The 27,780-nt window shown below is 38.9% G+C and overlaps 1 protein-coding gene across 1 annotated transcript in view; it reads right to left on the bottom strand.

Annotated features, from left to right (window-relative positions):
• PTPN4 (protein tyrosine phosphatase non-receptor type 4) overlaps positions 1 to 27,780 on the bottom strand; it is a 69,474-nt gene that overhangs the window by 15,828 nt on the left and 25,866 nt on the right. The window contains exons 11-15 of the mRNA XM_054380729.1: positions 26,232 to 26,404; positions 17,960 to 18,028; positions 10,561 to 10,695; positions 8,616 to 8,774; positions 3,560 to 3,719 (exon numbers count right to left, since the gene is read on the bottom strand). Coding sequence (XP_054236704.1) covers positions 3,560 to 3,719; positions 8,616 to 8,774; positions 10,561 to 10,695; positions 17,960 to 18,028; positions 26,232 to 26,404 — 696 coding nt within the window. The remainder of the gene's footprint in view (positions 1 to 3,559; positions 3,720 to 8,615; positions 8,775 to 10,560; positions 10,696 to 17,959; positions 18,029 to 26,231; positions 26,405 to 27,780) is intronic.

The raw sequence follows: 27,780 nt of genomic DNA, 5'->3' as shown, positions 1-27,780 counted from the left end.
CATTATATTAACATATATTTTGTTCATAGTTAGACTTTGCATGTAATAATCTTGCAGCTTCCTCATCAAGTAATTACAATGGACATTTGAGAAAACATCAAGTAACAGTGCAAACACCCTGAGTTCTGCATAGAAAAATTAAACATGCCTTGGACATAACTAAGTTAAAAGTCTATTCTGCCAAAGCAATCTCAAAGTAAGAAACAGTATTAGAAAAGACTAATTCACTACTACTAGTCTTAAGAAAAAGTTTGCAAATAGAAACTTCTTAAATTTGTTTTAATTAAGACTGCAGTGAACAATCATCAGTAAAAATGTCACATAATGAAAAGTGAAGCAATTGAAGGCATATTTTTGTTTCTGTTAACAGCAGTGTGATGGTACCAAGCAAGGGAAAATTTGGCAACAAAATCCTAGTTTCCAATCCCCTATTCCATTTCCAGTGTAGTGGATTATGAGGTGTGGCACGCATTCTGCATTGATCAACTCTGTCAATTTCGGATGTTTTCTATGCAATCACAACACTACTGTTAAAGGAAGTGCCAATAAACTGGGGAATACCAGATACTTTTTTAATCAGGAAAAAAATCAACTTGGTGCCATTGAAGTGTTTTTTTTTTGTTTCTTCTCACCAATATTTAACCCACAGATTGAATATTAGCTAATATTTCCATAGTTTCAATGGTGAGGATGTGAAGTATTAATAATTTGTTTCACGCAAGTTTTCAGTATTGTCAATTGCAACCAATGAGTAAGACTCATTCAGGAAGAGTGAGAAAAATATCAAAATAAGCAAACAAACAAAACTTACTAAAGCAAACATTTCTTAAAGTAAGAAAATTCAAAACCTGCAGATGCAACATGTAGAACAAGCCTGCTCACTTGGCTCACAAAAAGTTAACTCAATTTCAGGTGTTTTAAAACCAAAGAAACCCTCCTGAACACATTCATAGTAATGAAAAGATGAAAAGTTTGGGTAAGGAAAGTAACAGTGTGAGATATGTTAATGAGAATGAAAGGTGCACAGGAAGCCTGATCACATGGAAAACATTTTAGTCTATGTTCACTGGCCCTAAAGACCACATCTGGGTTCCCAGGCAGCTGGGTTCCCAGCAAGCAAGTGCTCACCTGCAGTATTTGGCAACTTCTGTGCCATTGCATTCCCCAGACAAAACGGGAATAGTGTTTCTTGCTCTAAGAGGCTATTTTGAGCAGCAGCTTATAATTAGAAACTTGAAGAGAGCACTGTATATCGCTATTAACCTCTTTGACTGAAGGAATCCTGGCCACACCTGTTTTCAAATATTCTGGGACATTCCAAGTCTAGATATGTAGGGACTACAGATGGCGTAGGAAGTTGTCATTGCTGAATCTGTCCTACTACCTTTCTAAATAGACTTTCCATACACACAACAGTCTAAGGGTATTCAGTAGCTAAATGAAGTAAACATGTTAAGGAGATTTCCCTAAAATAGCTGAGATGGAGCAGCATAGAGACAGTTTGGTGATACAGGAACCTGAAGTGCATTCTGGTCAGAAACCTAACTTTGAGAAACTAAAACCCACATTCCAAATCCTAAAATTACAATTTCACAAAATTTCAGACTCACGCTGCATCCTTTCTCTAATACTGAAAAGGCATCAGCAAACCAAATTTGATCTTCAATTACAATAGTGTTCTGCCTTAAGCAAGGCTGCATAAATGTGGAACACAGCGAACAATCACATTGATAATGCACAGACTAACAAGAATCTCATTTGCACGCAGCTGTGTTGGTTTTGCAGAGCTAAAACGAGTTAAAACAACTGAAAGTTATTTTTGTCTATTTGGTAAAGATAATCGAATACAGAGCAGGAAAAAATTAGTAGTATTATCTTTTGAAATGGAACAGTGCTTTTAACACGATTCAGGTAAGCACTGAGAAGACAAAGTTGTTAAAAATTTAATTTCATTATTTAATTAAAGCAAAAAGTCTTTACATTCCCAAAATGCTTATAAATCCAGAAGTTTCACTTTTGTGTCTTTTACTAAAACCCCAGACACGAAATGAAATATGTCTTTTATGGGAAATTCAACTTTGTAAAGAGGCCTGAGAGAATAGCCTAGGTTTAGAATTCAGAATGCAAATAAAAATAAACCAAAGTAACCATTTTGGGAGCTAACTCATAATTTTGAATGTCTGAGGTTGGAAAAATTGTTTATATAGATTTTGCTACATCTGGATGTTAAACAGTTTTCTCATCCTGCAAAATGTTTCTTGTCCCATATCAGTACAAAACCAACAAATTTAGAAACTTCCGGAAGAACAAAAAAAAAGTCACAAAAATGGTCAGTGAGATCTGAACTCGGACAACAATCAACTGACTGGATTACTCATTTATAGCATGTGCTTAAGTGTTGAAAAAAGACTTTTGCTCAGATTTGTATATTTGTTGCAGGTCTTTCTCGTAGAAAGAAAATGCAACATAGATTCAAGAAGCCTCTCCTGAACTAAACTGCTCCAGAAGCTGGTAGGCATTTTCAGTTTCAGCTTTTAAATTATCACAGATCACAGTAATCAGGGGTTGGAAGGGACCTCAAGAGATCATCAGGTCCAAATCCCCTGCCAGAGCAGGATCACTTAAAGTAGTCCACACAGGAATGCATCCAGGTGGGTTTTGAAAGTCTCCAGAGAAGGAGACTCCACAACACCCTGGGCAACCTGTTTCAGTGCTCTGTCAGCTCTGAGGTGAAATCTTCTATGTTCAAGTTTGAACCCATTGTTCCCTATCTTATCACTGTGAACCACTGAAAAGAGCTTGGCCCCCTCGACACCCACCCCCTCAGACATTTATACATCTTGATGAGATCCCCTCTCAGTCTTCTCCTCTCCAGACTAAATAGCCCCAGGGCTCTCAATCTCTCTTGAGAGGGGAGTTGCTCAAGTCCCCTAATCAAACTCATGGCTCTCCATTGGACTCTCTCCAGCAAGTCTCTGTCTCTCTTGACCTGTGGAGCCCAAAACTGGACACAGTATTCCAGGTGTGGTCTCACCAGGGCAGAGTAGAGAGGTAGAACTTCCCTAGACCTGCTGGACACACTTTTCTTGATACATCCCAGGATACCACTGGCTCTCTTGGCCACAAGAGCACATTGTTGTTCCATGGAGAACTTCTTGTCCACGAGCACTCCAAGGTCTTTCTCCTTTCCAGCAGGGCAGCCTGCTGATAAAAGCTAGTTTAAACACCTGTGGTAGCGCCTGCAATACCTTCTTTAAAACTGATGGTAAATGACTTATCAAAGAAGAGATTAATAGAAATTTCTTCATGTGCTGAAAAGCTAATGTTTAAAATATTTGAGCATCTGCCCCAATGCAGTCATCTGATGACAACTGACATAGGCCCAGTCCAGCAGGTGGAAAATATAGTGGGAGCTAGCAAAGAAACGCTATGTACAACAGAAATGCTGCAATGTAATGCACACACACAACTCTGAAATGCATCAGAACCAAGCTTATGAAAAGCAGGCTGCAGCATTTCTATAAAAAGCAGAATGGTTAAACCGGATCGAAAAACTTACTGTGGATTTTTCAGGTGATGAAGGAACATCAAATGTTTCATTAATATGGTTATCCAGTTCTTGCTGTGAGTGTGAATGATGAATTTGGTTCCAACTGTTCTTTTTAAATTGTTTAGGTGGTAACGCAGGAGGCTGCCCATCTATAGGAGTCTCTTGAGATCTAAATACCAAAATAGAAGTATGAAGTGGAATGATCATGAGATATTGACAATTCTTTCCAAATAAAGGGAAAGTGCTAGAAGAAACTGAGGAGCTTGAGAGATGCATATCTGTATGTATTTTTAGAACCTCAAAAATTTACTTGTGGTGGAATACATTGCACATGGACGTTTGCACATGTAACTGCTTTTTCTTGACAAGCAACTATACACAGAACCAGTAAGTTCATCTTTTACATATGTATGTTTGTTTGCTTTTTCCTTAAAATGGTCTTAGTCCTCTTTATACTGGAATATTCTAAAATTCATTGTATTTATACTCTGCACTATTGCTAAAAAAATAGTATTTCTAATGAATATATCATTTAATATGTTTTCTTCAGTAAGAAAATAAAATTAATTTGCATCTCGAATTAACGCCTACAATTTAAATCTTTAAAAGCAGACACAACCAGCATAATAAAGTACTCCCACACTAGTTTCTGGGGTTTGATCTAAAAAAAGGAGTGCAAGTTGAAGACAACTCATCTGTCTTCCTGCATTTATCTGAAAATCCCATTGGTGCTCACAGTCTTAAATTTTAATTTTTCAATTTAAAAGTGTACGTATACATTTCAAGAGAACTTTGGGATTTTTTTCCCTCCCTTGAACATGTGCAGCTTTGAAACATTTGCAAAACCTGGCATTCATCACATGCATTTTTTAGTTCAGTTATAACACCATTACTGAAGATTAAAATAGCAGAAAGTTCTATTTCTGTTTTAAATCTGCAAGGACTCTACTGTTCATTAATTAAAAAGTTCTTGTGTTGATGTAGAATATGGATCATTTCCTTTATTAGTCCTTTTGGAATAAAAGCATAATGGTATAATTTGTAGTGCATAAATGTATGATTCATCTTTCATTAGATGGCTTTCTGTTTGAGAACTAAGAATGTTTTTAGAGGCCCAAAAGGGCAGTCAGCACATAGTTCCCATTAAGGGAGTCTGAATGCCAGTTTCTAAATACCAGCAAGGATACACTTCCTACCCATGAACCACATTAAAAGGTTTTAAGTAATTTAACAACTTAAGACAAGAGCCCACTGAATCTAGTGGCAAATCCAAAAACCACCAAGAATGAAGCTACAGGTTACAGCTAAACCTAGAGAAGACACTACCAACAAAAATGGGTGCATCTGTTCTTTCTTTCACCCACGCCCACTGCCCCTTCCTTGAAGCGCTCTGGTGCTTCTGGTGCTGTGGCTATGGCAGCTTACCAAGCAAACAAAAATACAGTGACATATTGGAACAGCCTGGGTAGCTCTCTGCTGGTTTAACAAGGTGAACTGGCTCATCACAGGGTTGACCACTGCGTAGGAAGGGAAGTACACTCCCAGAAGCCAGAAATAGGACACTGCCCCTTTCGTGCAAGCTGTGGTGGGAACTCACAGCACAACATCCCCCTCAAAAGCACAGGTAACCATGTGAGCAATCTTACTGTATTTAACTGGTCTAGCCACAATAAACTGTTAGCAGTTACGAGACAGTAGAACATTTCAAGTTGCTGCAAGTTAAAAAAAAACCGAAGCACACATCAAATTTCATAGCATATAATTTGTTTCTATTCAATTAAAGAAAGGCAGATGTCAGATACAAGTTTTAAAATGAAACCAAAACATCAGATCACAAATGTCTACAGTGATTTAAAAACCCCAAAACTTTACAACATTTTTCTTTCCAAAAAAAAGAAAAAAAAACATGAATGGGAAATGGAACACTTTACTTGCAAAGCCACAAGTTCTCCACTTCAATTTTTAAAAAAATTAGTCAATTTTCTCAGAAAACAGAGTATTGGTAATTTTTTTTGGTCAGTGTATGAAAACAGTACATTTGAAAAGATCCTAACAGTATTTTTTCCTCTATGTTTTGGCTTAATTTCAACTTTCAGAAGTTTTTTTTCATGTAGTGTTGAAAGAAAAAAAAAACACAAAACCTTGTTATTCAATATCTGATATCTCAAGTATCTCACGTTCAAAACACACTAGGGAACAAAAATAACATTTCTTAACACTTTTCAATGCAACTGACAGGAGAAAAAAAAGCATATCATCCTCATATTTTATTTTTTCAGAATAAGAAGCTTTTAAAAATTCATTTCTGTGGAAAAAGACAAAAATATGATGATGATTTTCAACATTTGCAAAATGAATTTTCAAGGCAGCTATAAATTGTTTAGAAATTGAATTACAAAGGTCACCCAGAACTCTTTAACTGCCTATGTGTTTATTCATTCAAGTATGGCCAGCACAGATTATTCAGCCTTTTAAGTGAAAGGCAACATAGTTATGTATTTTCCTGCAAACAACCACTCCTGAGAGTTTTAAACTGAATGAGAAAGGAACAGAAAACATGAGTAGGGACAAAAAAAGTAATTCCAATAAAAGTAAGAATGGGATCTTAGGTTTGACTAGATGTCTGTACGTACATGTCAACAAACACAAGTAAATTCCTACTGAACATACAAACTTACAGAAAAGATTTGAAAAGTTACTTAAATGAGATTTTAGAAACAGCAATGCAAGTACTGTAATATATTAGCATAATGAATTGTGAGAACTAACAATCAAGCCTTGGGCAAAAACTTCATTGCTTTATATTTGCCCAGTCAGCTTTGAATTTCCTTATGAATGCCTAGACAATGGCAGTGAAAGCAGCCTATTTTGCAGGCAAAGCAGCTCTCTGTTTCTGCATTCAGCAATTTACATAATAATAAAATAACACACAAACCCTGCCACTGACAAGCTTAGGGTATTTTTGTACCAAGATATCCAGTCTGACCTTTTAATGTATTAAGCAAAAGTTTCATATGCATCCCCATAAATTTATTAAACTGAACACATATCATGAGTTTGGAATTTAAGGTTATAACTAACTAGGGATCTACAAGAAGAAATCTCTCAAGTGAATTCTGAACAGCACATTAAGATGAAGAAAAAATGTGGAATTAAAACTTTTATTTGTTAAGCTATAATATCCTTCTAAACTGTACTAAAACTCAAATTTCATTTGCTATTTTGGCTCTGAACTCAAAGAGATGAGGTTAGCCCCTCTGACTTTCCTACATACATAAATTTGACCAATAAAAACTCCTAAGTAACAGCTGGACTACTTAAATCTCACTCAGAGAAGTCAAATTGTTTAAGAAATATTTTTTTTTACTCCAAAACAATGTAATTTTCAATTATACAGCTAATATGAATTTCACAACTACTAATCCCCAATCTTGAATCAAGAACATAACCTGAAACTTTTAGAAGATCCTAATCAGTTTCATGTATTTTTGGCAGTCATCGCCCTCACCTTATGCTAGGTATCTATACTGGGATGTTAAATTCCACTTTTAAGCTTCCAACATGGGGGGAAAAAAAAAAAACATTTAAAATGAGAATTTAGTGATGGAAGAGCAATAGTTTTTCTGCTTGGACATAAAAAGTGCAAAATCATGGAAAAGAACAGTCATAGTTGCATAACTAATTTACAAAACCACTTCCCCTCTTTTTAAGACTAATCCCTATGGTGACTTAAAATTAGGTATTAAATAAATTAGGGACACTCAATGTCCCTAATTTTACAATGTAACTGAGACTAAAGACACATAAATAAAAGAATATTTTAGAATTGTGCTTACTTCACTGTATCAACTCTACTATTAGATTTTCTCATAGATTACTTCACTTGAAATTCTTGGAACACAAGACCCTGTGTGGCCTTTGTACAGCAGAACTCTAACATAAGAAAAGATTCACAAGTGTTCCAGTTTTGAGCCATGTAAATAGGTTTAAAAAGTCCACCGAAAAGAGGGAATTTTATATTATTCAGCCAAATTACTGTTTTATAATTCTGAATGCTAAATAACTAGCTGATGGTAAAATTGTAACTATGGTACTTAAAACAAACAACATGGTGTGTTACTTCACCAAAAATCTGTGTATTTTATTTCCCTCTGAAAAGTAATGCAGAATTGTTAAAATTAAAAGTACAGTCCAAGAAAGGTTTTTCAATTGTGTTTCTGGAGTAATCTGTCCTGAAACACACAATTTGTTTAGAAACATCTAATTTTACCTGCGCTACTTCATAGCTCTCAAATGGTTTTGAAATGATTTGCACAATTTCCTAATTAACAGAGAGTATACAAAAGTATGAGGGCAAATTTACCATTAATGTATAGCTACACAGAAGAAGGCACAGTGGCAGGGTTAATAAGGCACATATTGTGCACCTTTTTTCCCCAAGTAATCTGTACTCTGGCCATAAATTACTAAATATTTCAAATCTTTGAGTAACTCAGGCCTTTTTTGTCATCCTTCTGGACTTAATACACAGCAACAGTTTTTATTTTGCCCAGCATAGCATAGTAAACTTGCAGTGTCAAGAATATTCAGCATAACATCTTAAAAACCATAAAGATATACTCAGAATGCTGGGGTGCTAAAAAGGTATTTTAGCAAAGTAATTTGTAATGCTCACTTATACTTCTGTGTCTTGACAAAACGCAGCATTTCCAAATTCACTAGAATTAAGAACTTTTATCATAAACCAACATACTTCAGTTCTGTCAACAAAATAACTCGCTTCCACAGCCAGATGCCGTTGATCAAATTACAGCAAACCCACATTTTGGGTGGGTGGGAAAGGCATTGCAAACCTGCACAGGAAACATGTCAGATATAGGTCTTCGCTCCTGTATCATTTACATCTCATTAAGACATATAATAATACTCCCTAAACAATAGTTACCTTTTTATTGGACTTTCTGGTTCTCACCCAAATTTAACACTAAATTCTTAATAGTGAAGATTTCTGACCTATCTTCAAAGGTCCTGCATGCTCCATGCAGGAACGGCCAACAGAACTTACGGTGATGATTCCAGGATGATGCTATTAGCCTGGGTGGAAGACGGAGACCTGTGATTTACAAATACTTCACTTGGAGAAGTGTGAACCACATGGTCCACTAGATGTCCAACTGATGAGGGTCGTAAGCGGGCTCCTTCTTGGGTGAAGGCAGAGTTGCGACTAAGAAGGAAAGCATAGCAGTATAACGTGAGAGATTTAAACTTAATCTGTATTTCTTAAACCATTACATAGGAATGTTGTATCAGTGCAAGCAAATGGTCATATTTTTATGAAATGAAGTTTAAAAAAAAAAAAACTACTGAAACAATTACATTGTCAGATCAACAAACTACATTTCACAATTTTTTTAAGTGTTACCAAATTATCTGCATAAACACTACATGGCTAATAGTTGTCTCTGTTGGTTTGTTAGGGTTTTTGTTTTGGGGAGAGTTTTTTTGGTTGGTTGGTTGATTAGTTTGGGGGGAGGTTATTGGGTGTCTTTGGTTTTGTTGGTTTGGTTTTTGGTATTTTGTTTCTTTTTTTCATTTTGTTTAGGTTCTCTTTGTCTTTTTTAAATTAAAGAAGCCTGAAAGCATTATGGTCCAATGAATGGGCTATGGGACTGACATTCAAGTCAAGGAATTAAAAAAAAAAAAAACCATCCCCAAGAAAAATCCTCGTTCTGTTCATGGCAGAACTTATCCCAAATTCATCAAGGTAAACATTTTATCCCCTACGTCTTCTCTTAGAAGAATTATAATCTTTGCACTGAGAGTATTTTCATCATTTCTGTGACTCAAAATTCTCCCATTTGAAAACTAACACAATGTCACAGACATCTTTCTTAAAACGATTTGAAGCATGCATGACTGAGTTATATTATGCTATAAGCATCATTATTACACAATTTTTACAGTAATTTTTATATAGTATTGATATTTACAGCAGTCTTTTAATAACATGCTGCAATGTCAAAGCATTTTAAAATCTTCTAGATTATGCAATAAGAAAATGGATAATACTGATTCTTAGGCCTGTTTCAGAAAATTGAGAAAATTGGTTACTTTCCAAAAGCAACAGGGGTGATTTTTCCACTAACTATAAACACACAGGGGATCACAGGATGTTAGGGGTTGGAAGGGACCTCAGGAGATCATCAAGCCCAACCCCCCCTGCCAGAGCAGGACCACAGAATCTAGTGCAGGTCACACAGGAATGCATCCAGATGGGTCTTGAAAGTCTCCAGAGAAGGAAACTCCACAGCCTCTATGAGGAGCCTATTCCAGCGCTCTGTGACTCTCACAGTGAAGAAGTTCCTCCTTATGTTGAGGTGGAACCTCCTGTGCTGTAGTTTATATCCATTACCCCTTGTCCTATCACAGGGTGCAACTGAGAAGACCCTGTCCTCTCCCTTTTGACACCCAGCCCTCAGATATTTATAAATATTTATTAAATCCCCTCTCAGTGTTCTCTTCTCCTGACTAAAAAGCCCCAGCTCTCTCAGCCTCACCAGAAAGCTCTATCCTGTAAAGAGTGAACTTTGAAAGACAATGCAGAAAAATTAAAGGAAATAAACCTGTAAGGATTTCTGATTAAATAATTTTCACCAGTGTTTGAAGAAGTGGCATTAACCAGAAACAATTATTTGTACAATATCACAGATTTATTTTTTTTTTCTTAGCCAAATGAGTAATTTAGTTTTAATTGTTTAAGAAAATTCAAGCTCTCGAATTTAGGGTAGTACAGTCTCCATCTTGCACTTTTTATAGGTCGAGTGAGAAGCGCTTTAAATTTATCCCTAAATAGTTTCTCTTATACAGGGCTAAATGTTCCAAAGAACCACTCAGCACATAACCTGCGAAGTTATTTGTCTTCATAATATATTAATCCTATTATTACACATGTAGGTCACTCACATCAGAGGTAGACAGCCAATTCTAGGGAGAAATTTGATGCTACTTACTGATTTGGTGTTCCAGGAGGAGACCGCGATGGTAGGCTCTGTGTTTCCAACCTATCATCAGACAGCGAGTTCCTACTCACTACTTCCCAGTCCATCCCACTCATCACTTTCCGTGCCAAGGGTTTACTGGGGGATCTTAGAAGAAGAAAGAAAAATGACTAACCACAAATTGTATGAGGTAAGAACAAAATTACACAAAATTCACAATGAAACTGTGTGTGTTCTATGATAGGAAAACAAATTATATGCATGAAAGGAAATGTAATAATGCAAAACTATATTTACATAGGCAGTTCTACATTTTCTCAATATATTGTACTTCATTTTTTGTACTTTGTACAAGAACATCAATGAAACAGCCGCGAAATATTGTTGGCTTGGAGGGAGACAGGCAGGATGGAAGAGGAACCCACTAAACTTCCCTAGGCATTTCTAATGCCTCATAAAGAATCTAACTCCTACAGAATAGTTACAGAGGAAAAGGGGGAAAAAAATCAAACCAAACAACCTCTAAGAAACACAATTATTCAGCCATCTCAGGAAAAATCAAGCAGTGGAAACTGCTTTGGATGCTGTGGACTACTATGTTCAGATCCGGGGTTCCTGGTTTAAGAGAGACAAAACTGGAGACAGTCCAGTGAAGGGACACAAAGATGATTAGGGGACAAAGCATCCCTCTCACAGGGAAAGGGGCCATTTAGCCTGGAGAAGTGAAGACTGAGGGGGGATCTTGTCAATATTTGTAAATTTTTAAAAGATGTGTGTCAAGAGAATGGTGCCAGTCTCTTTTCAGTGGAGCCCAGTCATAGGACAAGGGGCAGCGGTAACAAACTAGAACACTCCAAGTTCCAACAAAGCGTAAGGCAAAATTTCTTTGAGGGTGATGGAGCACTGGAACTGGCTGCCCAGCAAGATTGTGGCATCTCCTTCTCTGGACTTTCAAAACTCTCTAAGGCACCTTCCTTTACAAACTCATTTAGGTGAGCCTGCTTTACCAGGGGGTTTGAGTAGACTATCTCCTGAAGTCCCTTTCAACCTCTACCATTGTGTGATTCTGTGAAACACCAGTCCAAAAAATGTCCCAAAGACTCTGAAGAATTGAAAGTGGGGTGACCATCAATAGGCAATAGAACTGCTGAGTTTGTTTACTCATCAGGAATTTCCACTAAGGTGACATGCTTTCTTCCAGAACATCTTTTGTCACCTGTAAGGCAGATGCAATCATTCTATTTAAACTTACTGGTGGGTAACCAAACTTGGCTTGGCTTTGTACTAGAAACATTCTTCAGTTTAGAGGTTACTGCCAGCATTTTTACACAGAAGGAAATGTGTTTTCTACTAGTTACTCTTTCTTGATATTGAAGAAAAATTTTCTCATTCTTCACTCATCCCAACATATCTACAATCCCCTTTGTCTGTTTCTTCCACTTATTTCTTAAGGACAAGTAAGACCATACCTCCAATGTTTCATGAAATAGTATATTTAACTTTTATACCGGATGCTGTCAAATGAATCATTTAAGAATTGTGGTTGCTTTTCTCTTACCAGCACACAGAAGGGTTGAGCCATTCTATGACTGAGCACACCCAGATTTCTGCTGTTCATTGTTTTCAATTGAAAATTCTTTAGCCAACAACAAAAATCCTTTTAAACAATCCTTAAATATCTGTGCTCTGTGTTTTGTGTAACTGGGTTTTTACTTCTACTTTGATGGTGCGATATATTGTTCAAATTTCTCCTTTATCGTTACTCTGCTGTCTAGTTCCAATAATGCCTAAATTTCACTAGTCTTGTGCCACGACCATTTTATTCTCATTTGCCTTTATATTCTACCGCTATTCTCTACCCTCCAGCTTTGAGCAATGAAGTTGCAACATACTGTATTAGCACAATACCCCTATTTCTTTCTCCAGCTCCACACACCAATGTCATAGAACAACTTCTGCCTTTGCTGTCCTTGGGACACATGGTAACTGTTGTTTATCCTCTTCCTATCATTACCAACTTACTGATTTACTGAAAGTGTTAAGTCCAGAAAGAAGGAACTCTGAGAAATTAAGGAACTACCCACACACAAATTACATCATTCTGAAAATGAAAACATTTTTGCTCCTTGCTGACCTTAAAACAAGTGTACAACCACCAACCAAGTGTCATATTAAATCACCCTCCTTCACATGCAGAAATACATCTTATTCAGAGTGTTTGAAACTAAAGGAGTGGTGATCTATATACGAGGGTTTATTTTTCTTTTACACCTCCAAGCAGTTCTGAACATGTACTGCATGGTGCTGTTGCTGCTCTGAAGACTTACCGAACAACAGCAGACAAATTTCAGACAGTTAAGTGAGGTGAGTTAGTGTAATTACCAGTGTTTCAGGTCTTAATCCACTTGGGAAATAAAAACAAAAAAAGTCTAGTAGTATATTGATGTTTCAAAACAGGGAAAATACCAGTTATTTAATTCCTGAGGGAAAAAAAAAATCCCATTTCTTAGCATTTATTCTAAACAGTATTAATTTGATTGAAAAATAATTAGCTTGATACCATGTCAATTAAACCAACATTTCAACTTCAGTAATTTGCTTCAAATGTGAGCAACTCAAACCATTTCCATATGTTTCTTCATAAACGTAGCAAATTTAAGCAGTTCTGAATAGGCAAAACAACAAGAAACAAGTAGAAATGCATATCTAATGTTATCAATTTATTATTCCTTTATTAATCAAAGCTATCACTAGCTAAGCTTTGATGACAACACACTTGCAGCCAGCATATTAGCACCAAGAGCCAGATCTGTTAAGAGGCTGATTCTACTAAACAAAGACCGGGCTGAGGGAAAAACGCAGAGGAACATAGCAACTGCCACGCTAAATTAGGTTACCACAGGAGTACAGATACAGTATTTTCTGACAGACATGTAAAGGCAGCTATTGAACCTTCTTTACCTTCAGTAAAAAAAAGCAATAAGTACACTGTGGGAAAGGTAATGTTTAGTAGTGGTCTTGTTTTGTTTTGAAATGTGCAATAACAGTAGGCATTATCCTTCCCTGTATGAAAGAAATTAACCTGCAAGAGACATACAAAAGCATATAGGGAAGGGAAAAAATATTTTTTCCAAAAAATAAATGGATTGCTTCAGTAGAAAAAGCCACCACATCGTATCTTAAATCATAGCTTGTAACTATGTTTTCGAAAACTTTTGCAATCTACGCAACAAATTAGCATAGCCTTAAAGTGAGAGATATCACATTTTTCCCCATCAAAACATCCAGTGTTAAGAAAACTCACCTTTTACTGTGGACAGGGTCTGATCTCTCAGAAATAATACCTTGCTACTATGACAAACAGCTGCAGTGTTTATCAGCAAAGGTTCGTTTTGATTATTTTATTAACAGTTCTAACCTCAGAGTCCCACCCACTCCTGTTTGTTGCCTCCATTTCCTGTCTTTGCAGAAATTTCAAAGAAAAAATTACCACACTGAAGCACCAAACTTTTCAGTGTGTTGTGGATTTTTGATACCAGTTCTCCTGTAAGTTAATTTTTTATTAACTTTTAAGACATGTTGTGAAATATTTCTGTAAATTTCTCGTGTCACTAATTCCTTACAATATTCACATAAATTTATCATAACAGAGTGCAGCTGAGGCAATGGAGATTAAGCTGTGAAAAAAATTTTAAAACGCTTTGATAAACTTTGAAATTCTAAATTCTGTGTTTGTCTGTTCAATCTGGATGCTTTTATTGAACCCTAATACAGGGCATTCCCAGTTAACAAAGCAAATTATTTTCACATTTAATTTTTTGGTGTATCTGCAGAGTCATTCTTACAAAGAAATCCTGAGTAGGGACAGAGATCACAAACTTTACCTGCCCCTCAAAAATCAAGAACCATCTTACAAGCTGTGATACTATGTCAAATTTTTAAAAAGGAAAAAAAGGACAAAACCCACACAACCCCCCCGAGAAAAACCCAGAGGGGGGGTGGGAAGAGAGAGAGTAGCAGGGATATTACATAACTCAACTAAAATAAAGCATGGCAAATTACAGGAGCTCAGTTACAGTACACAAAAGCTTTCAAAGACAAAATTTTTTTGTTTGCCTCAGTTGAACTGCTAAACTCCCACAGGAGCTGAGAAATAAAGGGGGTACTGTTTGGGAATACAGGTGGGAATCTTTTAAATAACTTCTGTCCCCAGAGGAAACATAACCTGGAGCTATGGCCTTGCTGCATATTTCAGCAAGGAGTACAGGGAATGTGTTTTCTCAGAAAAACTCATGACTACTGCTTCCAACCAAGAGACTGAAACTGTACACAAATCTGCAGATACACCACAAATGACAGATGCAGTTTAAATCAACTGAGGAATTAATTAACCTCAATAAATGCAAGGTTGAAGCAAGACTGAATTTTCGTAAACAAGAGTCTGCAACTTAACGTTAGGGAGTTTGCAAATACAAATGACAGAGATACCCACAATCATACATAAACTACCTTCTCTCAGCTCCAGTTGACATCCTCAGAACTGAACAGAATTACAATAGTTTGGAAGAACTCTAAGAGAGAGAAGTACTCTTGATTGATTTTTTTCACTTTTATTATCTACTTTCACTTTTGCTATGCTTATGGGAATTCTTACAGGTTTTCTTGGACTGCCAATGTTCTGCCACAAATGAGACCAAGAGAACATCTGTAATAAAGATTAAAAAAATCTTAACAACTGCAGCAAGTCTTCTAAATGCTGAAGTTAGTGCTGCATGAAGCTTAAGAAAATACTATCCGCAAAACACATCAAATTTATTACATCCTTCAAAGTCATAGATTCCATTTTTTAAAATGAAATTTTAAATGGTTTTATGATTTTGGGGAAAAAAAAAATCCGTAAATACTACTTCAGTTAACTTTGAAGTAAAACCCTCAGGACAACAGCCTGCCAGCTGTGGGCTGTTTTTTTTTTATTTTAATGGCTGCTAAGAAAGTTTAGGTTCATGTCATGTGCTCTGTATTTGCATTCCACTCTGTGTGCAAAGGCTAGATGATCTTTACTTGTGGAAATCACCATTTCCCAACTTAGAACAAACAGATCACTCAGACAACATCTCAGTGTAATAAGTAATGTTATTTCCTTACAATGAAATGATTTAAAAGTTTGCTTAGACAGTATTGGCTCAAGTAGGCAGTTTCTAGCTAGATGTTGATGTGAAAATAGAATCTAAATCTGGATAGCTATAAAAAACCCCTGTTGCTTCTTTTTTTTTTTTTTATTGACCTTGAATAAATATTCTGATGTGGTATTAAAAGTAATAGTGTCCACTTAATTCTCAAGAAGCACCTGATTGTAATTGCTAGCATGCTCCTGGTTTCACAGCAAAGAGCAACCAATACCTAGCAGAACTTTCAAAAGCAACTGAAACAAGTCCACTGCTTTTCAGCTTAAAAAGCTGTTCAACAACATGATGATTTTGTTTCATAGAGACACAATGAGAAAGAAAGGCAGGTTCCAGGAACAAAACCCACATTATACCTATAAAACCTTAAAAAGCAAAATGTATCCTCTGAATTCAAAAGGGCTAACGTCTACTCAGTACTACAACTTGAAATGTATAGAAGACAAGGAGTTAGGGAATAAGATAATGTTCTTAGATTAAGCTCCTTGAACCACATAGTGTTTCATCACTGAATATACAGGAACTCTTTAAAATTAAAAATGCTTTAATTGTGTACTGTGATGGGGAAGACAGAAACATATAATCTATTATAAGCCTTTTGAGACATATTTGTTACAACATGCCATTGCTTTCAGCTCACTGATGTACACACATTTATACCTGGAACATTTATCAGTCATCAACATTATGAAACAACTCAAAAGGTGAGGATGAATGCTGCATTCCATCTAAAAGTGACAGTGGAAAATAAAATTACTGGAAGACACTACTTTTATTAACTTTCAAAAGCTAAAAAGACTTGAAAAAGCAGACAAATTCTAGCCATGGCTTACAAGTTTATCCAGCGTATGTGTTACAAATATGAGTGACCTTAGCACTATTTGTTCAGTTTTGACTCAAAGAGAAGAGTGCCATCTACTGAATAACAGTTTCTAAAATGTTATGTAACCATACACCTCAAAACTAAATATCACCTCTCTTTCACCTTTCTTGTGGATAATTGCCAGTTTCAGAGTGCAACAAAAAAAAGTATTTTTTAATCTAATTCAAAATGGTTATTTAAATAATTAAAACTCAGTTGTCATGGTGCTGAGTCTTCTGTGTACTGGAAAAGTTGCCTCAAGTAAAAACTAACCAGATTCCCAAAGCGAATTAGAGTAAAAAATAACTCTACAGCACAAAACCCAAATTGGTCTAATAAAAATCTGTTAACAAACATGGCACACTACTTCTGCCCTCAGATCCTTCTACCGCAGCTGGGTATTTATGGTGTGCCCAGCTTAAAACTCAAATTATATTGTATTGCACGGGGGGAAGGAAGGAGAAGCAAGAAATCCAAGACAAAATTAACTAGTGCTCTGATAAACAGCATTTGCAGGTACTTGAGAAAGGTTTCTGGTCTCATTAGAAATCTCTGCGGAGAGATTTGAAATCCAGAGTTCCTCAAGGGGCAACTGTATTAAGAGATATTCCTCATCTCAGTAAAAGCGTAAAAAAAGCAGAGAGCATGCTCCCTCCTCCTAATGCTTCTTTCTACTAACAATCAGAGAAGACTGCCAAGCAGATACAGCAGCAGTTTTGAATCTTGTATCATAATTTCTGAATTAAGAACTACATCTGTGCCTTCAGTTTTCTGGTAATCACCAAATCCCTCAGAAAACACAAGTAATAAATTCTACGATTAGCCAAATAATCCATGACAGCATCTTCAAAAGCAGCTCACTTCCAAAGTGTTCAAAGTAAAATACCTCCCTGTGATTATAATGATAACTGTTCTCGCCAAATCAGACATTCACAGTATCTTAGTCTAAGGCAAACGTGTGTACAGTTGTAGGGTGTTATCAAACGTACCCAATAACTCAGTATTTTAATGGACTACAAAGACTATTCTTTGCAATAAAGACAGCACAAGGAGGGCCAGTAAACGTAAAAAAAAAATCACAGATGGAAAGCAATTCTCAATTTTCAAAATATGTAAAGGAAAGGGGGGGAATATTGAAGAACACTCTTACTAACTTTTCCATCATATTGTTTCTGGCTGCCCCAAAGAGATACTCTCCCCTGTCAAAATTAAACTCCTTAATATGGCTACATCAAGCCACTAATAACAGCCTGTTACAGTTGCACTTTCTTCTACATTTTTGCAAACAGAAAACAATGATCCCATAACATCCTAAAAGATAGAAACAGAAGACTTAACTGATTCTATACAAATGTAAATTGCTTACCTTGCAAATACCCTGTCTTTGTTTGCTCTTTCTTTACCATACTGCACAGACTGGACCTCTGTTCTCCCACTGGAAAACAAAACCAAACCACTAAATGCAACAAACTTAGGATAACATTTTCTTGCTTAAATTGAATGATCTCAAAAAACCAAACCAAAACAAAAAAATCCTCAGTTTTATTTCCAGTCATGCTCAAGCAATTATGCTAGCCTCAGTTCAGTGTAACTTTAGATATCATTTGGGTAAGTGTTGGTCTTCTTTCCCACTAGAGTCTAACTGTACCAAAACCAATTAATAGAAGGAATAAAGTTTTCTGCTCTCTGACATTTTCTTCTTATTCAAAGCAGTAATAAACTTCTGCTTGGATAACACTTAATGACATAATCTTTCCTGTCAAAGCCACAACTCAAAAGTTACAGCATCTCCTCCGTATTTATTTCCTGCTAAATTATTTCCTGTATTTCTAATAACTTAGTTGCTATTTAGTTTGACAAAATATCATCAAAAACTTAGGTAAGCTGGACATTAGAGGAAAAAGTACTTTTACTGAAAGGGTTGTCAGGCATTGGAACAGCTTGCCCAGGGAAGAGCTGGAATCACCATCCCTGGAGGTGTTCAAAAGACATGTAGATGTAGTCCATAGGGATATAGCTTAGTGGTGGATTTGGCAGAGTAGGATCAATGGTTGGACTCAACAATCTTGAAGGTCTTTTCCAATGTAAATGATTCTACAATTCCCATTTATAACTTCATACTACAACACAGTTAGAGGACTCACCTTCTACAAGCATCCTGATACTCAAAACTGTTCTTTCCTGTTCCTTAGAGGAACATTTACATTACAGAAGCAAAGAATAATTCACTATTTTCACATTCATATAACAGAACTACTGGATAAGTAAAGGCTGGAGTAGTAAAGGGTGGATAAATGGGCCAGGTGGGATGTCATGAACAGAAGAGAAACGCACAAACTGGAGGCTGGTGGGGAACAACCTCATGCATAGGCTGGGAAGGAGGTTCACTCAACGTTGGTGAGATCACATCTGCAATGTTGTCGAGTTCTATGGTCTCTCAAATCAAGCAAAGGGCCACAAAGGGAAAACTAAGGGTCTGATGTATTTCAGGTATGAGTAGAGGCTGAGAGAGCTGGGGCTGTTCAGCCTCAGGGAGGCTCAGAGGGATCAAATGAGTGCATGTAAATGCCTGAAGGGGGATTGAAATCCAACTTTTTTCAAGGGAGCACAGACACAGGGCAAGAGGTAAAGGGTTACAAACTGAAATACAAGATATCCTACTTAAACAGGGGGGAAAAAACCCAAACAACAAAACCACCCAACAAAAAACTCCACCAACAACCAAGCAGCCTGAACAAATCCACAACTTTTTTGACTGTGAAGATGCTCAAACACTTGAACAGGTTCCTCAGAGATGGCGTGAAGTCTCCATCCCTGGACACATTCAAAACCTGGCTGAACACAGTTCTAGGCAACCTGCTGCACTGATCCCTGTTTGAACAGGGCAATGGACTAAGACAAGTGTGCAGAGCCACCTTCCAGCCTCTGCCATGCTGTGATTCTAAGAGACCTCTCTTCAAATTTGCTGTCTGCTAACTTCCTGGAGTTATAAATTTTTCATTCCAACAAGCAGCAAGCTATCTCTATTTTCTTCTATTCCTTTCCAATAATTCTATCATTTTATTTGCCTTTCTCTAATTGCTACTTGATGATTGAAATGTTTTTAGAGAACTACAAAGCTCCAAGACAGCAATTAGCTTACTTATAATTGATGCTCCTCCTCTTTTCTCCCCCCATGTAGATTATTTTGCATGTTTAGATGCTGAACTTTGATCTACCATTTCACTGCCTACTCACTTCTCATTGAGACATGCTACCACAACTTTCTAGTCAACTTCAGCTTTTACTACAAAAACCTGTAGTACTTCAGTGGTATCTTCCATTCATCACAAAGGAGGGACATACTTGTTTCCCATCTGGTTAAAACAGCTGTTAATATCAAATAAAACTCTTAATGTTTTGGCAGTTTAATGAGTATTTTGTGAGAAATGCTATGTAGAACCAATTTGAAAATCCAAGGACAGTACACAGAAATCAGATTTTCTCACCCCCTCCTGGAAACTTCTTTTATTTTTTAAAAAAATGGTTTAAAATTTGCTGCATTAGAATTTTTTAGTCCAATAGAAGAACAGATTTAAGAGTTCAGCAATTTTATGTCTCTGATTTCTTTCAGAACTGAAGATACCTCTGTCCAGGCCTGGCAGTTACTATTTTATTAGTTTGTTCTGATCATAGAAATGTTGCCGTCAAGTCTCTAGTCCAATCTCCTGCTAACACTAGTCACGTCTGGCCAAGGCACTTTCTAGCCAAGTTTTGAAAGCCTCCAAAAAGAGAGATCCCACAACCTCCCCTCTATGTAACATGTTCCACTAATGCACTATCCTCCTAGAAAAATGAAACAAACAAAAAAAAAAAAACCCAACCAAGCCATTTTGGCTGGTGAGCTGATCGGGATCGACACTGGGTCCGCTGTGCCTGCTTTGGGTTCTCTCTCTTTTTGTTTCTTTTCGGGGTTTGCGGGGCGGAAGGACCCTGGCAGAGAGCGACAACCAGCGGTCGTCCTCTCGCATGCCTGCTCGGGATTGTGACGTCAGCCGCGGGAAAGTTTAAAACCCGGCGGGGCTGAGCGCGCGACGCCATTTTGGCTGGTGAGCTATAGGCTTCTTGCCTGCTTGCATGTGCCAGGTCAGCTGACAGGATACAGGGGGAAAAAAAAAAAAACAACACAACAAAAAAAACCAACTCTCAATAAAATCTCCGATCTCAAGATCTCTTGCCAGCAGGTACCTACCATGGTAACAACTCGGACAAAGGGTGTTAAACATGCAGTAGGTTCCCAGACTGAGTCTCTCTACAAGCATGCTGGTGTTAAGGCTTCTAGCTGCAGTCAGTGTTTGAGCCTGGCACTTGGTGTGGAGGGTGAAGGAGACACCTGTGTCAGGTGTGACCAGGTGAATTGTCTCTTAAATTTGGTAGCTGAGGCGAAGGATGAAGTGGCTGAGCTGAAAGCGGAGGTAGCAAGGCTCAGGACCATACAAGAATGTGAAAGGGAGTTGGATATGTGGGAACAGGCTTTGAAACCCCCTCCAGTTGAGGGGAGCAGTGGAGGATGGATACAGGTCCCTATCAGGGGAAGCAAAGGGAATGCACCCCGACCCTCTTCCCCTCCCCCGCTGCCCTTGAGCAATAACTATGAGACTCTGCAGGCTGAGGGCAATGTGGATGAGAGTATTGTAGAGGAACCATCAAGGAGATACCAAAGACGAAGCAGCCCCCCCAAACCTTAAGGACCAGTGCCACAAAGAGAAAGGCTATAGTTATTGGAGACTCTCTCTTGAGGGGAACAGAGGGACCCATATGTCGTCCCGACTCATCCCATAGGGAGGTGTGCTGCCTACCTGGGGCCCGGGTAAGGGACATCACCCAAAGGTTCCCTAAACTAATCCATCCCTCTGACTATTACCCATTGCTGGTAGTCCAGGCTGGAAGTGAAGAAATTGAAAAGAGCAGCACCAGGAAGATTAAAAAGGAATTTAAGGCCCTTGGGAAATCGATTGACGGGGCAGGAGCTCAAGTGGTGTTCTGCTCAGTTCCCTCAGCAGCAGTGGTGTACACTGAGAGGAACAGGAAAACCCACACCATCAACAGTTGGCTTAGGAGATGGTGCCAGCAGCGGAATTTTTGCTTCTTTGATCACGGGGCAACTCTTACTGCACCCAACCTGCTGGACCAAGTTGGGTTGAATTTATCTAGAAAGGGTAAGAGGGTGCTGGCACTGGGCTTGGCAGGACTCATTGGGAGGGCTTTAAAGCCCTAGGTCTGAAGGGGGTGGGTGTGGAAACCAGTCTCCCTGGAGAGGAGGGAGGACCACATAAACTGGTGAAATCAGCAGCCCAGCTGAAGTCCATGTACACCAATGCACGCAGTATGGGCAACAAACAAGATGAACTGGAACTCTTGGTTCACCAGGAGAACTATGATGTAGTTGCCATCACAGAAACATGGTGGGACGATTCTCACAACTGGAGTACCGCACTGGGGGGGTTATAAGCTCTTTAGGAGGGACAGGCAAGGGAGAAGAGGAGGAGGGGTGGCCCTATATATTAGGGAATCCTTTGATGCCTCAGAACTTGAGGCTGCAGATGAAAGGGTTGAATGCTTGTGGGTTAAAATCAGAGGGAGGCCGCACAAAACTGACATCCTGGTTGGAGTCTGTTATAGACCACCCAACCAGGACGAGGAGGCTGATGAGATATTCTATAAGCAGCTGGAAACTGTCTCAAGATCATCAGACCTTGTCCTTGTGGGGGACTTTAACCTACCAGACATCTGCCGGGAACTTAATTCAGCAGAGGAGACAGTCCAGAAGGTTTCTAGAGTGCATGGATGACAACTTCCTGATGCAGCTCTTAGGTGAACCTACCAGGGGTAAGGCTCTGCTTGATCTGCTGTTCTCAAATAGAGAAGGGCTGGTGGGAGATGTGATGGTTGGAGGCTGTCTAGGGTGCAGTGACCATGAGATAGTGGAGCTTTCAATATGCAGGGAAATAGGGAGGAGCAGTAACAGAACCCTCACTTTGGACTTTCGGAGGGCAAACTTCAGGTTGCTCAGGCAACTTATTCGGAAAGTTCCCTGGGTAACAGCCCTTAAGAACAAAGGGGTCCAGGATGGTTGGACCTACTTCAAACAGGAGTTCTTAAAGGCACAGGAACTGGCAGTTCCCACATGCCGTAAGACGAGCCGGCGGGGAAGACGACCGGCCTGGATGAGCAAGCGGTTCCTGAAGGATTTAAGGGAAAAAAAGAGGGTTTATCGCCTTTGGAAAGGGGGGGGGAGGCAACTAGTGACATGTTTAAGGATGTTGTTAGATCATGTAGAAGAAAAATTAGAGAGGCAAAAGCACAGTTAGAAATTAAACTGGCCGCTTCCATGAAGGATAACAAAAAGCATTTTTATAAATATATTAACGCTAAAAAGAAGGGCAAGAGGAGCCTCCACTCTTTATTGGACGTGGAGGGTAACATTGTAACTAAGGATGAGGAGAAGGCTGAGATTCTAAATACCTTCTTTGCCTCCATTTTCAACAGTAAGGCAGGAGGACTTCAGGATAACTGGCCTCCTGAACTGGTTGATGGGGTCAAGGAGCAGTGTTGTACTCCTGAAATCCATGTGGAATTAGTTCGAGACTTGTTGAGTCACTTGGATATTCACAAGTCCATGAGACCTGATGGGATTCATCCTAGGGTGCTGAAAGAGCTGGCAGATGAGCTGGCCAAGCCTCTCTCCATCATTTTCCACCAGTTCTGGCTCACTGGAGAGGTCCCAGAAGACTGGAAACTGGCCAATGTGACACCCATCCACAAGAAGGGACAGACAGAAGAACCTGGAAACTACAGGCCTGTCAGCCTGACCTCAGTGCCAGGGAAAATCATGGAGCAGATTGTCTTGGGGGCAATCACTGCGCACCTGAAGGATGGCCAAGGAATAAGGCCCAGCCAACATGGATTTAGGAAGGGCAGGTCCTGCCTCACCAACCTGATCTCCTTCTGTGATCAGGTGACCAGCCTGGTGGACGTAGGAAAGGCTGTGGATGTAGTCCACCTGGACTTCAGCAAGGCCTTTGACACTGTCCCCCACAGCAAACTCCTGGCCAAGCTGTCAGCCTGTGGCTTGGACAGCAGCACTGTGCACTGGGTTAGGAACTGGCTGGAGGGCAGAGCCCAGAGAGTGGTGGTGAATGGTGCCACATCAAGCTGGCAGCCTGTCACTAGTGGTGTCCCCCAGGGATCAGTGCTGGGCCCCATCCTGTTCAATATCTTTATTGATGATCTGGATGAGGGGATTGAGTCCATCATCAGTAAATTTGCAGATGACACCAAGCTGGGAGCAGGTGTTGATCTGTTAGAAGGTAGAAGGGCTCTGCAGAGGGACCTTGACAGGCTGGACAGAGTCCAACAGGATGGCATTCAACAAATCCAAGTGCCAGGTGCTGCACTTTGGCCACAACAACCCCATGCAGAGCTACAGGCTGGAGTCAGAGTGGCTGGAGAGCAGCCAGGCGGAAAGGGACCTGGGGGTACTGGTTGACAGTCGCCTGAACATGAGCCAGCAGTGTGCCCAGGTGGCCAAGAGAGCCAATGGCATCCTGGCCTGCATCAGGCATAGTGTGGCCAGCAGGAGCAGGGAGGTCATTGTGCCCCTGTACACAGCACTGGTTAGGCCACACCTTGAGTACTGTGTCCAGTTCTGGGCCCCTCAGTTTAGGAAAGATGTTGAATTGCTGGAGCATGTCCAGAGAGGGGCAACGAGGCTGGTGAGAGGCCTTGAGCACAAGCCCTATGAGGAGAGGCTGAGGGAGCTGGGACTGTTTAGCCTGGAGAAGAGGAGGCTCAGGGGAGACCTCATTGCTGTCTACAACTACCTGAAGGGAGGTTGTAGCCAGGAGGGGGCTGGTCTCTTCTCCCAGGCAACCAGCACCAGAACAAGAGGACACAGTCTCAAGCTGCGCCAGGGGAGGTTGAGGCTGGAGGTGAGGAGAAAGTTCTTCACAGAGAGAGTGGTTGGCCATTGGAATGTGCTGCCCAGGGAGGTGGTGGAGTCACCATCCCTGGAGGTGTTCAAGAGGGGATTGGACGTGGCACCAAGTGCCACGGTTTAGATAGTCATGAGGTTTAGGGTGACACGTTGGACTCGATGATCCTTGAGGTCTCTTCCAGCCTTCTTGATTCTATGATTCTATGATTTCCTAATGCCCAGCTAGAATCTTCAGTGTGAAATGTGTGGTTGTAACCCCCTGTTCTATCACATGCCATTACTGGTACAAGTTCGGATCCATCAATTCTGAAACTGCTCTTGAAGTAGCATTAAGCTTGCTACCAAATTCCCTCTTAGCTTCCCTTTGCCAGGTTAAACAAGCCCAGTGCCCTTCACCTGTCCTTGTACACCACATTACTATTATGCTGCTGTAAAACAATCTCTCCAACAACTTGCAGAAATCCTAGCCTTTTGGCTGCTTCATTAACTTTAATGACCTCCTTCATTTTTATACAATTTCCCTTTTCATTTCACAGCCATGTTACATTAAATCATTGAAGTGCAATTCTGTAATAGTAACCATGATGATTCAAATTCAAAATCTTTACAGAAATGAAAAAGTTCCCCCAAAATCACTACAGCTTCAATGAACCAAGTCTCAAGCACTGTTCAGGATCACAAAAGGCCATTTACCCAATGGTGCTGAGAATGCTGGTCAAAAAAACCCAGATGGTATAAAAATTTAGCCACTGAATTACTTTCCTCTTTATACATTTGTGCAACTCACAAGTGTAACAGAAATAGTCTGTTATTGTGTTTTCCAGCTTTTCATCATTTCTCTTTGTACGTCACAGGCACTGTTGCCATTCTAGGCAGACGATCAGCAGTAGCTCCATTATTGTCTATTCCAGGCATGATTTATACCATGAGAATTCTGCATTACTTGCACAAAGAGTTAAATTCAGTTACTCAAATGAGCCTTTTTTTTTTTTAATAAAAAGCATAAAAGATTTTATAACCAACACCACCCACTCCATCATTAGAACAGAAACTATACTAAGGAATTATAGTTATTCCACAGTCATTCTTCTTTGCACCTCCAAGCTTTTTGCCTATTATGTCAAGTTCATCCTTAAAAGTTACAGACTTAATTTCATCCTTACTTTCTACATTTCTGGTTATAATGAAGAACACGGATGTCTTTTTTCTTCACCTAGTTGCCTATTTGTATGCACCTAGCTTAAGTTCGCTTTACTTGGACAAGCTCCTTTTCATTGAATTCTGTTTGATCTTTACTTAGGTCTGTTTTGTCACTGCTGTTACACACAAGATCTGAGATCCACCAGTTTTCAAAAATACCAGGCCAAAAACTTTGAAGTTCTGAGACAATGTTTAAGACAGAGATGTAGTCTGTGAGACAATCTCAGAGTATCAGCTCAATAATTACTGCTAATAATAATAATAATTCTATTGCCAAGATATCCTAGAAAATTACTGACAACATATGAAACAGTGCTCAACAGGGGAGGGGAATAGTTACAGGATTCAAAAGCTACTTGATTTATGGCACCCTTTAATATAGATTCTAACATTTTCCCTACATTTATTGAACAGTTGCCTGTTTCCTTATGTTCTTTCCCATATATTTCAAATCAGCACTTACCAGTACCGGAACTTAGAACCCAAAGTGAAATAATGTGCAAAAAAGTTCTTCTGAGGGGGGAGCGGTCTGTCCAAACGGAAGAAGGTGTGATGTTCAACACAAGCTTTCCACAAATTCTTACATGCCCGGTAATTCACCATATTGAATCCCAGTAAGGTTTCTCTAGATTCGTGCTAAAAAGGAGAAAAAAATTATTTCAGACCAAAAAAATATTCCAAACTATTTTTGAAATGAAGATAAGCACTGTTAGCTTTAGGTTTCTGTTTGGGCTTTGGGGATTTTTTTGTTTGTTTGTGGGTATGTGGAGTCTTTTTTCAGCTCTGTTTTTTGAAGTGGTTCTCTAATTTTACACAAACTCTGTGTATTATAAACCCTTTAAAAATACCTCTGAATTTTCATTGAAGGAATTCATTTATTTTGCTTGCAAATGAGCCTGCTCAAAGCAAAAGTCTGTTTAGTGATACTGAAACACACCTAGATGGTCTGAAATGTAGTACCCAAATGACATTAAAAAAAAAAGTATGTGATTTGAGAACTTAAAGACAACATGTCTCCCTGTTTCAAGATTACTGCAGTTAAGGCAAGGAACTCTCCTTCACAGGTGCCAGTTAGAGATTATGAACAGGTACTGAGCTCAAGAGTAACTGATGTGCCTACTTCTACATGATTAATTAATTAGGTTCCTTGTAAAAGAAAGAAGCATAACTGCAGAAGAAGCTAAGCTATTCTGCCCGTTGAGGGAACTTGATTACATCAGAAGTATCTTTAGCACTCGGGCTGTCTCTTCACAGTACTAAATCCTCCACAACATTTAACACACCTTAACTGTTTTCATTTAGCAGTAAACTCCCTTTTCCAACTCAAGCTTTTGCTGGCCTGCTCATCTTTAGGTAATCTGATACGCTGGGGCATAGACCTGCAACTCTTCCCTCAATGTTGTATTTGGGAAATCATTTTGACTAACAGCTGACACTATTTTCAGCCATGTGATGAATTCAGGTTGAAGAACAAAATGGATTAAAAAGGTAAACAGCAAATTCTGAGCATCTATTAATGAAATGATATGAAATGTTAAAATGATATGTTAAAAAAGGCTTTATTAACAAAGTAAATGTACAATAATATAAACAAGATACATTACTATTCTGCAAAAGAGCAACTATGTAAAATTATGAGCTGCTTCATGTGGATCCAGTAAAGGACAAACTAGGTAAGATTTTAGATTCCAATAAAAAGTTCTCATGATGTAGCAAATTTTAATACTCTGTTAACCTTTTATACTGTTGGAAAAGAGAATTTGGGAAGTTAAATGAGCTGATGATCATGCATTATAATGCTCTGGCTGACATGAAAATTATAGGCTGGAGTGGGGAGGGGGGAACCCAACCTTCTGTTTCCTAGTTTGTATTCCAGAGAATGAGCTGATCTGATTCTCATGCTACCATCTGATCACTAGATCAGGCATGAAGCATGAAGGAGGAGTCCATATCACATGATGAGGAGCTGCTGCTAGATCAGCTTAATTGTAATTCGAAACAGCACTTTCACA

Source organism: Indicator indicator, chromosome 5 (genome assembly GCF_027791375.1).
Source record: "Indicator indicator isolate 239-I01 chromosome 5, UM_Iind_1.1, whole genome shotgun sequence".
NCBI classification, from domain to species: Eukaryota; Metazoa; Chordata; class Aves; order Piciformes; family Indicatoridae; genus Indicator; species Indicator indicator.
The sequence above is the reverse complement of the archived record's forward strand: the minus strand, read 5'-3'. Positions and strand labels throughout refer to the sequence as shown.